Source organism: Peromyscus californicus, unplaced genomic scaffold (assembly GCF_007827085.1).
Source record: "Peromyscus californicus insignis strain IS unplaced genomic scaffold, ASM782708v3 Scaffold_19__1_contigs__length_69161282, whole genome shotgun sequence".
Lineage (NCBI taxonomy): Eukaryota > Metazoa > Chordata > Mammalia > Rodentia > Cricetidae > Peromyscus > Peromyscus californicus.
Window position 1 is genome coordinate 33,894,182 of NW_026294491.1, and position 16,810 is coordinate 33,910,991.

The 16,810-nt window shown below is 44.7% G+C and overlaps 1 protein-coding gene across 1 annotated transcript in view; it reads right to left on the minus strand.

Moving 5' to 3' along the window:
- Positions 1-381: 381 nt before the first annotated feature.
- Positions 382-16,810, minus strand: part of Il1rl2 (interleukin 1 receptor like 2) — a 38,481-nt gene continuing 22,052 nt past the window's right edge. The window contains exons 8-10 of the mRNA XM_052743948.1: positions 11,241-11,384; positions 4,577-4,738; positions 382-2,158 (exon numbers count right to left, since the gene is read on the minus strand). Of these exons, the coding sequence (XP_052599908.1) occupies positions 1,740-2,158; positions 4,577-4,738; positions 11,241-11,384 (725 nt within the window). The 3' untranslated portion in view covers positions 382-1,739. The remainder of the gene's footprint in view (positions 2,159-4,576; positions 4,739-11,240; positions 11,385-16,810) is intronic.

Below are 16,810 nucleotides of genomic sequence, written 5' to 3' on the forward strand. Positions count from 1 at the left end.
TCCCCAGTGTTTTGTTATGCGGTTATCTCCTCCAAACTTCTGAAAATTCCCTTCTGGATTAGATTGCTCAGTCTTCAGGAATTGGAGAAAAAGAGTCTCAAGACCCTGCTCCACAGCTGTAGAAGCAGAAACAGCTGCTAGGAGAGAACACAGTGGCTGTGACAATGCTTCACAGGAACTCAGCTGTCACCATGCTCGGTGACATGGGCTCTTCCATGATGCAGTTGTCTTTGAGGTATCCATGCTCTTGTAACTAACCCCTCTGTAACACAATTCTTCAAAGGTCTTATTAAATAAAAGACCCGGAGCCAGATATCGAGATTAAAATCTGAGAGATCAGAGGAATAGGAAAAGCCACGACTAACCTCACCTCACCAACTCTGCAGCCTCCAAAGAGACCTACTTCCTGTCTACCCCCGCCTATATGCTTTTCTGTTCTGTCAACTCATTTTCTCTCCACCCAGCTACATCACTTCCTCTTCCAGCCCAGTTTGTCACTTCCTGTCTGTCTGTACAGACCTCCAGACCTTTATGGTTAACTAGTGTCGGAATTTAAGGCATGTGCCACCACACCTGGCTCTGTTCCCAGTGTGGCCTTGATCTCACAGAGATCCAGATGGATCCCTGCCTCCTGAGTGATAGGATTAAAGGCATGTGCTACCATTGCCTGACTTCTATGTTTAATATAGTGGCTGGCTTTTTCCTCTGATCCTCAGATAAACTTTATTGGGGGACACAGATAAAATATCACCACACCCCTCACCCATATTCCTTCAAGAAACCCCAATAAAATCCCTGGTTCATTAATCTAGACTTATATGGAATTGTTTTCATGGTTTGTGTCCAGTGCCCTACCTAGGATACGTGAATATTTGTTCATGCTTCCCCAAGCAGTCACACATGTGTTAACCACAACTTGATAGAGTTGGATTGGAGCTGATTTTTTTCCAGGTTGGGCCTTGGGAAATAATAACAGTGGTTGGCAGCTCTGGTTAGCATTAAAAGACTGGACAAATTATGCAGTCATAAATTACCCTATAATAAAGGACGCACTCACTAACCAAAAGCTCACATAAATTTACTGGGATTAGAATTGCATCACCACAGAGCTGTAATTTGTATCTCTCAAATGTTCCTCAGAATTCTGGCAGGCAAAGCATCTTTAAAAAGTAGAAATTTTCTTTCTTAATTCTTTTTGACAGATTATCTTTCAAAGCTTGGAGTCCATTGGTCCAGGTGACATCCAAGTGGCTTTCCAGGGGCATCATGCTAGCTATGGTTAGCTATCTAACTGCAGTGGGAGAGTGGAGGAAATTCAGATGCAATCTACACTGCCTGGGGACCAAAGCCTGGTAGAAACTAGACAAGCACAGATACTGTGCTGCTGTCTTTGCTGGCCTTCCCCAAGGCTGCCCACTTGATATCCTCAGGCTGCCTAACCTCTCATCCCCGACATGGACCAAGCATCCTTGCCACCTGATCTGTCATTTTGACCATCCACTGTATCCCACTGGCATGAAGGCCCAGTGTCATAGATACCCCATGCTCAGGAGAGAATATGGGTGTTCAAGAGCCATGAAGCAAACAGGAGTACTAAAGAATCAGGTCTGACTACAAGCATCCCAAAAAATCCAACAAGGACAAGAACAAAGTCACTCACAGCACCAAAGAGCAAGCTGCAGGGGTAGACAACCCCAAGAGGATGTAGCTGTGAGTCACCACACACCGATCACTCTCTGTCAGAGAGTTATGAGCTCTGTGGCAGCATCCCATTTGCCTGATGTGCAGCTGCAGGGTGTGTGCCTCAGCAGCTGGACTGGGGAAGATGGTGGATACCTTCTGGCTGGCATACGGTATCTTACTTTCTTCCAGAACTTGGTCTTGGCGCACTGTGACTGCTCTGTCAAGTCCCCGTTCCATTGGATGGCCCCGTGCTTCTGTCGGATGTACTGAATGGACTCGGGCAGGATGCTATAGTCCTTGATTTTCTCCAGCTCAATCAGAATGACCTTCATGCCATCCTGGATGAGGGCATTGTAGACAGCGATTTGTTCTTCTGACATGTTCTTTAGAAAGCTGAAGCCGGATGATTCTGGTGCCACGAGGACAATCAGTCTCCTACACAGTTTAATGTTTTCATCAATGACATTGGCCACAGCTGGAATGGAGAAGAAAGATTCAGAAGACCAAGCATAAAAACAGCAAGGCTGTAACACTACCAGAAAATAGGAGAAATGGGCACAGGGAAAGGAAAGGGACTTTCAAGTAGACAAGACTGAGGCACAGGTAGATTAACATTCAATATCAACTGTTCTGGGCAGGGTTTGTGCTCCAGTCCACTGGAGTTATCAGTCACCTCTTGTTTGTGTCCTTTGGTTGTTACATATGTCCTGTTATCTATTGTTATGTCTCTTTCCCCAAGACTATCTTGTTGGACTGTATTCCTATAGAAGCAGACATCCTCATGTATGCTCTATAATAAGCATATTTTAAAACCTATTTTTAAAGATCAGGGAACCTTTCTTCATGTTCTTTATAGTTAGTTAAATGATCAGGGTTAATATCACTAATTTTGAAGCCAAATAGCACACCATGATGGCTTCTTGGGGAGGGGAGGGAAGAGCCCACCAAATAGTAACTTTATACATTCTGTGTGGCCTGTGGTTGCCTCCTGTGGGGTGTAAGAAGACAGTGTCATCTCTAAGGACAGATTCTTTTTCAGTTGGCTTATTTTTGTATTTCTACTGTATAAACAGCCCAGTATCTAGAGATAGCCAATACATATTCTTTAAATAACATTAAAAAATATTTTTCCTGGTGAGAAGAAAGGGGTTCTTATTTCAGTATTCAACTACTTTACTGTGTGGCCTACCAAGACAGACAGCAAAGAGGACAAGGGGAGGATTTTCTGTAGGATGAGCCCTGTGAGGGCATTTACCAAGGCCAGTCTCTCAGATACGCCAGGAAAACATTCTCATCCCTATTTCATCCACACAAACCCTGGTGTTCATGAACTGCCCTAAGCCACATGCCTAGTAAACAGAAGTAAAAAATTATCCCATCTTATTTAAACAGAGGATGCTGTATATATAGTTTGAATATGAAATGTCCCCCGCTGGGCTCTTCTGTTTGAACACTGGTGCCCAGATGGTGGCGCTGTTTGGGATGATAATGGAAACTTCAGGATGTGGACCCTTAATGGAGGAAGTCACTGGGGGTGGGCTTTGAGGTTTTATAGCCTGGTCCTACTTCTTGATTTTTTTCTCTCTGTTTTCTGTGCAAGTATGAAATATGATCAGTCGGCTTCTTGACTGCCAGACTGGTGTCTCACTCCCACTGCCATGCCTTCCTCACTGTGATGGACTGTAAACCCTTTTACCCCCTAACTCACCCTTGGCAGGGTATTTTTATCATAGCCACAGACAAGTATCTTATACAAGGGAAGAGATGCTATAAATTATGGTTTATAAAATCTGCTATGGGTGTTATTTTAACTAGGTAAAGATGTGTTACATTGTTTATGCTGGGGAATATTACTTTAACTGTGTAAAGGTGTGTTACATTTGTTTCTGCTGCCTTTGTTAACAATGTAAAGATGTGTTACATTTGTTTAATTATCTAAAGATGTGTTACTGTTTCACCTTGCCTGACTACAGCACCTGATTGGTCTAATAAAAAGCTGAATGGCCAATAGCTAGGCAGAAGAGGAATAGCCAGGGCTGGAGGACAGAGAGGATAAATACAAGGAGAGAGAAGAGAAGGAGAAGAGGAGGAAGGAAGAGAAGGACTTGCCCAGGGTAGAAGCCAGGCAGCCACCAGTCAGACATGGAGAGAACAGGAAAGTAAGACATACAGAAGGAAAGAAAGAAAGATAAAAAACCCTGAGGCAAAATGTAGATGAAGAGAAACAGGTTAAATTATAAGAGCTAGTGGGACAAGCATAAGATGAAGCCGAACATTCATAACTAATATTAAGTCTTTGTGTCATGATTTGGGAACTGGTTGGTGGCCCAAAAGAAAAATTATGGTACAAAAATCAACTATAAACATCATGGTATTTCCATATTTGAACTAATGAGAAACTAGACCACAGTTATTCTCAGTGACAGTAAAGGGAATGACCACTGGACTATTTCCAGCTTTTTCAGTTTTGACCAAGACTGCTGCTTATTCCCATGACTGAGTTAACTGTATCCCCATGCTGAAGAGACTCGCATTACTGAAACCAGGATTCCCTAACACTGTGTTGTAGCAATAAGCCTAATGTAGCAAAGGAATAACTTCTGAATATAAGAGGTAGTGGGACTAGGAGGCGCTGTGCATAGACTTTTGAAAGTCCCATGTGTCTGGGGACATTTGTAACAAAAGAGAGGTAGGGAGAGGAGAGGATTGGAGAGGAAGGGAGAGGGGACATTTCCTTTTTTGGTTTTGTTTGAGATAGGGTCTCTACGTACAGCCCCAACTGGCCCTGTATTCCCATTTATCCTGGCTCAGCCTCCCCTGTGCTGGGACCACAGGCATGGCCCTCTTATTTTTTTTTTTTCATTTGTTATCCAATGCCTCAGTTAAAACATACCTTGACCAGGGAATTCATCCCTGCCAAATATAAATAACTTATATCCACACTGCTTCTCCAGCACCTCAGGCAGGATCTTCAACACCAATGTTTCCACATCATGGCCCTGACTTTTTCTTGGGCACTTGGGGTATAAGACATAGGCATCATACAGTTTCTCATCTGAAAGAGAAAAGAGACGAGATCACAAAATGACTCTATCAGATCCCTCAAGTAAATAAAGTGAACCTTGGGTCACTGCTGTGATACACTTCATCCTGGTTCAATAACCTCCATATGTCCCACCGGCATTCCATGCTACCATATTGCATTCTCACAGCTGACCCATGAGAGACATGTCTCATCCTCACTACAGGGGAATAAAATCTAGACCAAACAGGTGGTACCATTTCTACCATTCCTAATTGACTCCTAAGTCTCCCACTGCCTGTGGTTGGGCTGAAAATGAGACTTCGGAGCCTGGGACTCATTTAACTGCATATGTGGGCAATGGAGACCTGGACTAACCATGTCAAGCAAAATGGGTTGAGTCCCTCCTAATCGAGCACACCAGAAAATTCACCATAGACCGAACAAGCCTCAGTGGACTCCAAATCTGTCATGTATCACTGAAAAATCCAACACATGCAATCCTGTAGCACATGGGGTCAATATGTTCATTGTGGACAAGTATTTCTTGGTCAACTATAAGACCCATCACTGTGCTCACCAGGGCAAATATGAACAATGCAGACCATTTAACTGTGCACACCACTCACATACACAAAATAAAATGGTATGTGACATTTACGATGTCAACAGCCAAAGGAACACAAAAAAGAAAAAAAAATCTCAGTGACTGGCATTCTTGATAGACAATATCTATAGAGGCTATGTAACAGCTCCTGGGTGTGAAACCGCAGGGAGAGCTGGGGGCAGGGGACGGGGGTGGGGGGCCGCAGGTGAGGACCTACGTGTAGATTAGTGAGAAGCCAGCACAGGTGTGTCTGCCTCCCTGCCCACTGTCATTCAAGGAAGCCGCTGTAAAGCTAAGGGGGACCTTGTAAAGAGGAAACCTCCATCAGCACTAACCGAACATCTCAAGAGAACTTGACTATGAGACCCATAGTCAAGGTAGGGGGCGGGGAAGGTCTAGGTCACAAGCTGATTCAGCTTGGGGATATAAGCATGTACTAGAGGACTGATGTGTGTTTGGAGACAATCAAATCTGACACAGCTAAAGCTCCTGTGACATCTTCAAGGTCACCAGATAGAACCGCAGGAAATAGATAACTTATTCTGTATAAAATTTAATGTTAAATATGACTTGCCAAAGTTCAAGTTTTAGGGGGTTGGGTTTTTTGTTGTTGTTGTTGTTGTTGTGGTTTTGTTGGTTTGTTTGTTTGAGGGTGAAAGAAAAGAATAAAGAGAGAAACAGAGATCTCACAAGTTCTTATTTCTTGACTGTTTAAGAAGGAATTGAACCTTCCCATGTAAGGATTTAGAAGTTTAGACTTGCATCCCTTGGGAGCTGTTGGCTGCTTGGTGCTCCATGTACCGAAGGGAGCATCCTCCTTGGAAAATGCAATTCCCAGGTTGGTCCCCAAATGTATCACTCCCCAGCCTCGGCACATCCACTGGCATCTCTTCTCATAGTTTCTCACTCTCCCTCCACTGGCTTTACTTAAACAGCAAACAGAGGGAACCACACTTGCCAGATGTTTTCTCTTTTGACAGAATCCCAGTTCTCCTTTGAAACGAGGCATCTGGGGACACAAGTTCTCCTTGGTCTCCAGCGCATTGTTCTCGGAACAGATGGAGAGGGGACTAACTGGTGGTGCAAAGTCTCATGTGTTTTGAAAACACAAACAAAGCAGGCCCCCAAATTTCATGTCCTTTCTTTTCTAAGTTTGTTTTCTTTCCATGCTGGAGACCAACCCCAGGGTGGTAAGTATGCTTGACCACTGGGCTAACGGCATCACCGACCCTCAGACCAAGATCTGGAGCAAAGGTATGATTTAGGGACTTGCTCTCCACATGCATTGGGTTTTCACCACTTTCAAAGACCCGTTTGTAATCCACACCTGCCCTTTTGTTACAGCCTCCGATTTTTAAAAATTATTATTTTATTTCATATGTGTGGGGCTTTCAGTTTGTGTTTGTGTATGCAGTGCCCAAGGAGGCCAGAAGAGGGCATCAAACCCCTGGAATTGAAAATAATAGACCATTGTCCCCTGCAGCGTGGGTTCCCCGAATCAAACCAGGACCTTTTGGAGGAGCAGTCACTGCTGTTAATCACTGAGCCATCTCTCCAACCCTGAGTTCCCTGATGTTTGAAGGACAGGATCAGACAGCAACACCAGGCACTTGCTGGCTAACTATGACAGATACCCTTGAATCCTACGATTCTGAGAAGGAAGCTGAGATCAACAGGGCTGCGTGATTTCTCAAAGGTATACAGAATTTTCTAAGCCCAAGCTGTCCATTTCCCCTTATGTAGCCAAACAAGACTTTGAATCAGAAAACCCAGGGCAGATTTCTTCTTGCCTTGACCTCCCAGCTCCATCAGAGGTATATTCTCCAAGAAGAGAAACACTCCTGGTTGATCATGTTTTTTCAGAAATATGCCATCTCCCCACAAAGAAGTGATGTGTAACTCTACTCCTTTAGAATTGGGCAGTTTTTCAAAGCTGTGTGTGATAGACCACACACACACACACACACACACACACAAAAAAAAAAAAAAAAAAAAAAAAAAAAAAAGAAAGAAACCTCAGATCGAAAACAAGGCTTCCTCAGCCTATCTCCAGAAATCCAACATCAGACTTCAAGGAAGCCCACCTTCGCCACTAAGAGACACTGACAAAAGATGCCCTGGTGGAAGGCACTGAGGAAAAGGTGACTGCTAGTCCTCCAGCTGAGGCCTCAGACACCCCATTGTGATCATCCGCAAGGCCTACAACACACACAAGCATAATGGATGGCCTTGTGCACAGTGAAGTTCCAAGGTGACTTGTTTCCCAACCATAGTTACAGGAATAGCAGGAGGAAAAAATAGCACAGGAGGAAACAGTGATGGAGAGCAGCAGATGATTTGAAGAATTACTAAAATTTCTGGTGGCTGATCTGAGGAGATTCCGCTGTTCTAGCTGCTGTTCCCAATATCCACCTCTCTCAAAAGTGGAGGTGGCAATGTATTTATGTCCTGGCCAAGCTCTTCTATTTTCTGAGGCTATTTAACCATTCCTTCAACTAAAAACAGCTTGTACACACCTCTATTGCTATTTGTAAAACCCAAACAAGATCATCTTTACAGGTTGATAGTTATGGAAAATCACCTAAAGTTTCTTCAGTTCTCATCTCTCTCTCTCTCTCAATTTGACGTGCTAAACTTTATGCCCAACAAACTCAGAGCAGTAGCAAAATCAAGCGGAGTTGATAGATGAAACTTGAATTTTAAAAGATACTCTATGTAAGGGCCTTTACAGAGTAGCCTGAGGACTGCTGTGTCTACCCCCAGCATGCATAGAAAGCACTAGAAGGAAAGCCATGTAAAACACGCGATCACGTTTACTTTGGGAACACTGAAAGCCAGATCCCTTACAGAGTACTAGCTCCTGTAAATGGGAACTCTCTGCAGGCACTGTCTTTGGAAATGAGCCCCAGAATGAGCTATGTTATTTCACAAACTACAGAAACACTTGTGGGAAAAGCCAGAATCAACTGAACTCAGTGTTAGGCAGGAAAGCAAATTTACCTTCAGAGACCAAGAGCTCCCCTCAGCTCTGCAGGTTGCTTATTCATTTTTTTTTCCCAGAGCTGAGGATTGAACCCAGGGCCTTGTGCTTGCTAGACAAGCGCTCTACCACTGAGCTAAACCTCCAGCCCCTGCACGTTGCTTAGTTTACTTCTCTGCCCTTTATTTCCCTGTACACCTGCTGGGTTAGTTCTCATGCCCCTATCCCCTGTGCACACTGCCTGCAGGTCTGGATGGAATAAAAGCAGGCATACACATAGTTCTCAAATGACCTGTCACTGACTGACCTTTCTAGTCTTACAAATACCAGCACACCTAACAGGCCAGTTCTGAAAGCACCCATGACCGCATAGAAATGCAGAACTCCCTGACTTCTACCAGGTTTGTGGGTGACTGTCATATTGTAACTCGTAGGTCAATTACCTTTACCTATTCGTGGCAAAGCCTGACTAACCAGGTTACAGTAAACTTTGCCAAGAAGGACAATTTCTCCTCTACATCCATGTTTACTATACTGTATATGTTCCAGAACATTCTCTCAAGAGAATCCAAGCAGGATTTAGGATCAACCTTGGAGGCTCATCACTTGCTCACTTTAGAGCCCTTATTCAAAGTTCTAATACAGGGGGGTTTAAATAGAAGGAGATATGGGAAAATTGAAGCACACACTTCAAAATTTAAAAAATAACAACAAAGAAAAACAAGAGGCCCCCCTGGCTGGCTGTCAGCTCCAATATCCAAAGCCACCACCCCCTGGCTGTGCAGAGTCTGGGCTGTGCTGATCTCGGGGAGGTGAGATCCTGATGTGTCATCTCTTGGGTTCCCCTGCTCTGCAGGGGTGAGTCATTCTTCCTCTGTCTCTTTCTATCAAACTCAGTGTCTCTAGCAGGCAGCTTCGCCATGCTATCTGTACACCGTAAGTCAAGGCTGTAGTCACACTCCTGGGAGTTACGGTGAGTCAGATGCACAAAGACCTAGGGGCCAGAGGGGCCGGGGCTTCCAGAACGACTACATGAAATAATGTCAAGCTCTCTGAGTCAAGCCAGAAAGAAGGCAAGCCACGCCTATCTGGGTCAGAAGAAACAAGTGGTGTGGGGCTGAGCCCTCTCCTCACAGAGACAGCCAAAGGGACAGTCACAGGGGATGGAGTCAAGAGGCCTTCTGTCCTAACCATGCCTTCCCTGGAGATCTATAGCGCTTCAAGCACCTCAAGTGGTATTGGGCTGGCCAGGCAATGGCCATGGCCGCATCTTATCATCACCACTGGGCTACACCCCAGCCTCTGGGTTACCAATTTTGAATTCTGACATTGAGTTAAAGACAATCTGAATTACAGCAGCTGTGTTTTATCAAACATGTAGACAATAATTTGTGTGGTGGCTTTTACGCACAAATAGCTGCTTAGAATAAATGGCCTTTTTGTATGTGGATTCTCCACTTGTGAATGTGTTTAGACTCTGAGGTCCCCCACTCTCTTGCGCCTGTTCAAGAAAAATGTCTAGCCTAGGAAGGTATGCATTTATTCGTCTCCATGCACGACGGTTGTGTAGATGTCTTTTGCTTTTTTATTCATTTGTATAGGCAAATGGGGGGCATCAGAGCAGATTAGTTTGTTCTTTTTCAAGCTCTTACTAGATCACATTCATTTTGAGACTAACAAATTTTAATTGCATCATCTTACAACCAGAATGGAGAGAAATGCCAACTCTGGAACACATGGAGACACTTCTGTGCCAAAAAAAAAAAAAAAAAAAAAAAAGAAAGAAAGGAAGGAAGGAAGGAAGGAAGGAAGGAAGGAAGGAAGGAAGAAAAAATGGTGGCCAGACAGAGACACTAAGGGCGCAGAGCCGAACAAGGAAAGACAGTTTTTAACTTGGCCTTCTTCAACCTCAGCATGGTGACTCCTTCAGCAAGACTAGAGACTGGGTCTTTCCTTCCCCTTTATTCTTTTCCTCCTTCCCTTCCTTACCTCCCTTCCTTCCTCTCCCTCTCTACGACCCTCCTTCTGTAGCTGAAAGAAAGAAGGAAATATCTTTCTAGTCTCACGACAGAGATGTAAATTACTTCAGGTACCAAGCACAGGGTTTAGAGAGAGGAGATCGCCCCCTCTCTTACTGTTTATCCTGCTGAGCTTTGGGGGTGCAATGCACATCATGTCAGACAAACTTTGTTCCTGCAGATATCTCCTTACTTCGCAGGCCCAGAAAAATGGGACCCTTTCTCACACCTGCGCATCAAGAACCAGGACAGCCCAAGGCCACCTACTGCTGCCGCCTAGTGGCTGTTTCCTGGGCACTACCCGCCTTCTAGCTTATTTGGCAAAGGAGGCTAATAACCAGGCACAGACCATTCCTCTGAAGCACATGAAGTTCTGCTGAGATTCTGCACACCAAATTTTCTAGCCAGAGGAAAGACTCGCTTGTAACAACATATGAGAAAAGCATTTAAAGAGCTTCCACGACTGGGCGGCAGTGGTGCACACCTTTAATCCCAGCACTCGGGAGGCAGAGCCAGGCGGATCTCTGTGAGTTCGAGGCCAGCCTGGGCTACAGAGTGAGATCCAGGACAGGCACCAAAACTACACAGAGAAACCCTGTCTCAAAAAACAAAACAAAAAAATAAATAGAGAAAGGAAGGAAAGAAGGAAGGAAGGAAGAAAGGGAAGGGAAGAAAGAAAGAAAGAAAGAAAGAAAGGAAGGAAGGAAGGAAGGAAGGAAGAAAGAAAGAAAGAAAGAAAGAAAGAAAGAAAGAAAGAAAGAAAGAAAGAAAGAGCTTCCACAGGTGAGTGGGCAGCCATTTGGAGGCATTTTTTTTCAAAGACCACACATACTTACTGTGGTGATATTTTTAATTATGCTGAAATGTCTCTGTATTTAGCTCTGTGTTTCTTATTTAATAAGACTGTTTAGAAATTTGTCTACAACTTACCATCTGGAGCCTGGACAGTGTGGAAGGTGCTTCTGTACCAAAGCACAATGTCAATCTTAAAACTGTTGTAGATGTACAGGACAGACATGACCAAAAGTAGGAAAGCCACAAGCCCTCCTATGAGGTAAGCCCGGAAATCTGGAACTGCAGATGAAAGGAAAAGTGAGTGTTAGAAGGTTGGTTTTACCCTCTACGCATGCCGGGGCGGGGGCGGGGGGGGGGGGGCAGCGTGAGGACACTGATTGACCATGTCTCAAAGTTTCCTGGTGAGTATGGGAGTTGGATAGGTTCAGTTTGGACTGTGGAGTTGGGGATCAAATGAGTTCTTCAAAAACCCAGGAAGCCCTAGGTGCAGATGCAGGAGCACCAGGACTCCATTTGCATGGGGACTGTTTCAGAGCATGTGGGTCCAGGTGCCTTCGTGGGGTACAGTCTGGCCATATCTTTAATGTCCCCCAAGGGTTCCCTCTGGGGATTCTGGATTACACTCCTACTGCACTGCTTCTCCAGCCCCTCAGAGTCGAGCCGAGGGACTCCTGGTAAAAATGGTAAAAAGCCATTGGCCCTCTGCCCAGAAACCAGCTGTGCTGGCTCCATAAGACCAGGGGTGACACAGGCCCCATGCAGCCCTTCCCAGGGCCCCTGAAGTCAGGGCTGGTGTCTGTCTGAGAGTTCCTGACATGGTACCCATTGCCTGCTCTGCTGTGTGAGCATGCTGCAGAGCGTTTCTAATAGAAGGGAAGTGGGCAGACAGCTGGGGGGAAGAATCAGTTACTCCAGAAGGGAAGTCAGGGTTGCTTCCAGAACGGTTCCGAAACTCCAAGAAGAGGAACCATGCAACACCCTACCTTGCCACAACCCAAATGGGTGCTGCCAGAGGAGGGGTGCCTTGGAATGAGGGAAGAGGATAAGGAACCCATCTCACCAACCACTTCCTTTATTAGCTCATTCAGATTGTCCACACACCCTAGAAGGGGGTTGGTGGATCTAGGGCAGGGTAGGGGAGGAGATGAGGAGGAGGCACCTATGTTTGGGTCTCCCAGAAGAAACACTTTCAGTTTATAAAATCTTCATGAAGGAGCTTATCAAATCCTCCCCAGGCCACACACACAGTAAACATCGCAAGGCTTAAGACTTCCTGCATATTTTCACATGTCTTTAGATATAACAGCACAACTACGTACAACGACAGAAAACACTAGGTGCTCGCCTCACCCCAAATCAGTCCACTGAGTAAGTCCTGGTGCAGCTAGTCGAGACGGCTCCCCAGGCTGTTACCCAATCTGATCCTAGCCTGTCTTTAGAACGTTGTCATCCACCTTCCTACTATGAGATGGAGTCTCCCCTCCCATCCATCATCTCGGCCAGCTCTTATCACAGTTGTGTGAGTAACACCATATCTCCCTTTGGGAGGATCTAGTCTGGGAGAGTCAAAGTCTATGACAGAGCTCTTGGAATTGCAAAGCATGATATGACTATCCCATGACTAAGTCCATGGGACTTATGAGATTCAAAGAATCCTTAGCAACCAAAGTGTGGCCGGAAACTCTCCAGTCCACCGTTCCTTGCACTGAGTAGTGTTGGCATGCTCTGCTCTGCAAATGTGTTCCAAGATGATGGCGTTGGAATTGCCTTATTAGTGAAGAAGCTCTAATGAGTAGGTACTCTGAAGTAGAAATAAATGTAAAACTTCCTTATTAAGGAAGGGATCTGTCTAGGCTGGAAAGATGGCTCAATGGTTAAGGGTACTGGCTGCTCTTTCAAACGACCTGGGTTCAATTCCCAGCTCATAACTCCCTGTAACTCCAGTTCCAGGAGATTTGATGCCCTCTTCTGACTCCCATGGGCACTGGGGTTATATATGTGGTTCACATTTATACATGCAAGCAAAACAAACATACAAGTAAAATAAAATCTAAAAAAAAAAAAAGGATGATTTGTTATTTGAGTTCACGGAACTGCCATCAGCAGCCTTCTGATGAGATGAGAGTGGAGGATAAATGATGATTAAAAAAAAACACAGGCCGGGCGGTGGTGGCGCACGCCTTTAATCCCAGCACTCGGGAGACAGAGCCAGGCGGATCTCTGTGAGTTCGAGGCCAGCCTGGGCTACCAAGTGAGTCCCAGGAAAGGCGCAAAGCTACACAAGAGAAACCCTGTCTCGAAAAAAAAAAAAAACACAGAAAGAAAGAAAAAAGACTTTCACAGAATGACAACTTTCTAGTGATCTTGCCTCAGATGATCCAAGTAAGAAATCTGGAAGTATCTTCAGAAAAAAAAAAAAATGAGGAAGTCAAATGAAGAAGCTGCCACCAAATAAACCAAAGAGTTTAGATTTAGGAGGGTGGGGTTCCTCAGAACTCAAGGCAAACAGAACAAGGTATACACGACCGACCAAAAAAGCCGCTATGTGTGGGCTGGGGAGTGAGCGCTTGGAGAAACCAAGGGATGTTTAGCAAGAATTTCCTAAGTAGTGGTCCAAACTAACCAAACAAATAATCCCTCCTGCTCTCACATGACTGACAGGTGTTAACTTGTTAGCTGATAACAACATTAGCCCCGCTGAGCCTGGACTTGGCCTCAAAATCCTTCCAAGCATAGTGTGGTCAGATAGTCAGGATGAACAAAATCTGTATTGGCCATAGTGGGGCTAGGTAACTAAACAATGCAGTCAAACTTACACATTAAGTTAGACTGAAATTGGAACCATGTTAGGTGTCCCACATTCCCTAAGGTATGTTGTAGAGTGTGCTTTTCTCTTTTCTCTAGGGTCACACTCCCTGGCCTAACTAAGCCAGGTTCTTTTTCTTCTGGAAGCCACTGGAGTGTCTTCAAGTTCTTCTCTGTTTCTTGGCTGAGAAAACATATTCTCACTGGATTATTAAAATCAGCTCCTTCATCAAAATAGGGGGACTTTGGAAGGGGCTTCTTTGCTCTGGTCTGACTGTGCTCTGCAGGCAAGACAAAGGATATGGATGAGAAGTGAATGGGAAGAGGTGGATCACGAAGGCCAAGAATGCCAAGCCAAGAGGATCTCTTCTATGTCGGGGGAAGGAGCAGTGGTGGAACTTCAGCCATTCTTGGAGAAATAACTTAGACAAGACCAGAGAAAGTTCTCCAGGCAAGGACATCATTTGGAAAACTGATACAATCATGCAAATAGCTCAGAATAATGGCCTAAACCATAATAGTACCAATGGCAGTAACCCAATGTCTTAGACCTCACTGAATGTCGGTCTCCATGTTTGCTTTGCAAAATTATCTCATCTGGTTCTCTCCTACACTACTTTGTGGGGAGTGAGTATGACCTGGAACAGTCACCATGTGGAATAATGTGGCATTATATAGTAAAGCTGATGGCAGAGGTTCGTTTAGCAATTCTACCCTCAAAAATATACCATAATTTTGGAACCTAGTGCCTATGGTGAGACACTTTGCACAGCCTTGGTGCAGGAAGGAGGGGCTTGGTCCTGCCTCAACTGAATGTACCAGGCTCTGCTGACTCCCCATGGGAGAACTTGCCTTGGAGGAGGCAGGAAAGGGGGGTGGGTTGGGGGAGGATTCTGGGGAGTGGGAGGAGGGAGGACAGGGGAATCTGTGATTGGTATGTAAAATGACTAGAAAATCTCTTAATTAAAAAAAGATATCATAAGGAATGCTTCCACATTGGGACCAGGGCATACACACAGGAACTTCCATAGTGTCGTTACTTATTAACTGTCCCAATCTGGAAACAGTCCAAATAACTACATATTTATCATGTAATTGATGAAGGATGACCTGACTGTTGAGTGGAATAGGTTTCTAGAATTCAGATGAAAAAACCAGCTGCTTCCTGCATTATCAATGAACCAACATATCCCAGGTACCTGAGAAAAGAATCATGTCACAGAAGAAATAAAATCACCTAATACTCTTAATATAAAGACCCTAATCAGACAAAAATAAACTATTTTTAAGAAGCTCAACAGATATCACAACACAAAGAAATGACTTTCCTAAAAGTAAGAGGTGTATGGGTCAAAGTAAGAAAGAGATATTTGGGCCAGGAAGGGCATAGGAACCTTTCCATCTCACACTGTTTATCTGTTGTCCCTAATGCAGATATGGTAGCTTCACTTGCATTTAATTTGCAGTATAATTGTTTTGTGGTATGCACATTTTCTGTGTATATTATATTTGACAATAAAAAAGAAAATTTCAATTTGTTCTCAAAACCTTCCCCGTCCCCACCCCACCCCCCGCAATAGTGTGGAAGGTAATATCATAATTCTCATCTTACAGGCAAGCAAACTCAGATACTAGGTGGTCAGCAGCTGCCCAATGCTAAAACCAGGACTTAAACATAGAAACGTCAATGGTTAAGTCCTTAGGTGCAAAGCATCCCCACCATCTAGCTAGCTAGTAGAGTGGGCAGGTGGGACAGAAGTAGCAGGCAGGCCCGAGGAAGACTGCAAGAGTTAGCAAGTTAGTCAGCCATTGCCATAGATAAGGAAGCGAGAGGATCAAGATGGCATCCGACTTGGAGTCTAACGTATATGGAAAATATGGGGATGTATTTTGAAAAGGTAAGAAAACAAGGTTTAAGAGATAAAATATATTTGTAATTATTTTTACCATTATAATCTGTACACAGGAGGAAGGCAAGGCTGCCATGAAGGAAGAGAGAACACACTTGCATATGTGGAATGTGTTTGCCTCTGCCTTAGGGTGATGGTTGAAGCCATGGAGAGCATAAGGTCACCTGAGCTGAGGATGCAGAACTAAAAGGGGCACTGATAGGGCCTCAAGAACCTCCAGAGAGAACAACAGGTACAGAAGATCCACTGGCAGGAAAGTGATCAAAACTGACACTCCTTGAACTGCCCCTGAAGGACAAGCAGCTGGTGGACACAGAGGAGCCCAATGTTCCTCCCATCCAACTCAGCCATGAGGGTCCCCAAGAAACCAAGGCAAGGAAGCAGGTGCTGCATGTCCACTCACAGTTGACATAACTAGGGACGGAGAGAGCCTAGCCCCAGGACATGAAAGTGAGGGAGAAAGCATGTACACAGTCAGAACTGCATATTGCCTTAGACGTGTTCCTGCTTGTAGGTACTCTAAGGGAAGTGATGGACATTCCCCAAGATAAGAATTTGATAGTAACAAAGCCACATTGGCCAAGTTCTATAGAAACTAGTCCATTGAGCTTTACCTTGATGCATGTGATTAATTGATATTTTGTTCATTTGTTCACAGAGACAGGGCTTCTCTGAGTATTGCTGAATGTCCTGGAACTCACTCTATAGACCAGGCTCACCTGGAACTCAGAGATCTACCTGCATCTGCCTCTCAAGTGCTGGGATTGAAGGCATGTGCCACCATCACCCGGCTTGTGATTAATTGATTATCAACATATTCTAATGAATTCAAGCCCTCCCTTATGCCTATAGCTACACACACACACACACACACACACACACACACACACACACACACACACACACACATGGCATTTCACAAGGTCTCCTGTATACTCCCCCCAGCATGTTCTGAGTTTCAAGTTTATTCTCAAGGTCAGCTTCTCCCCT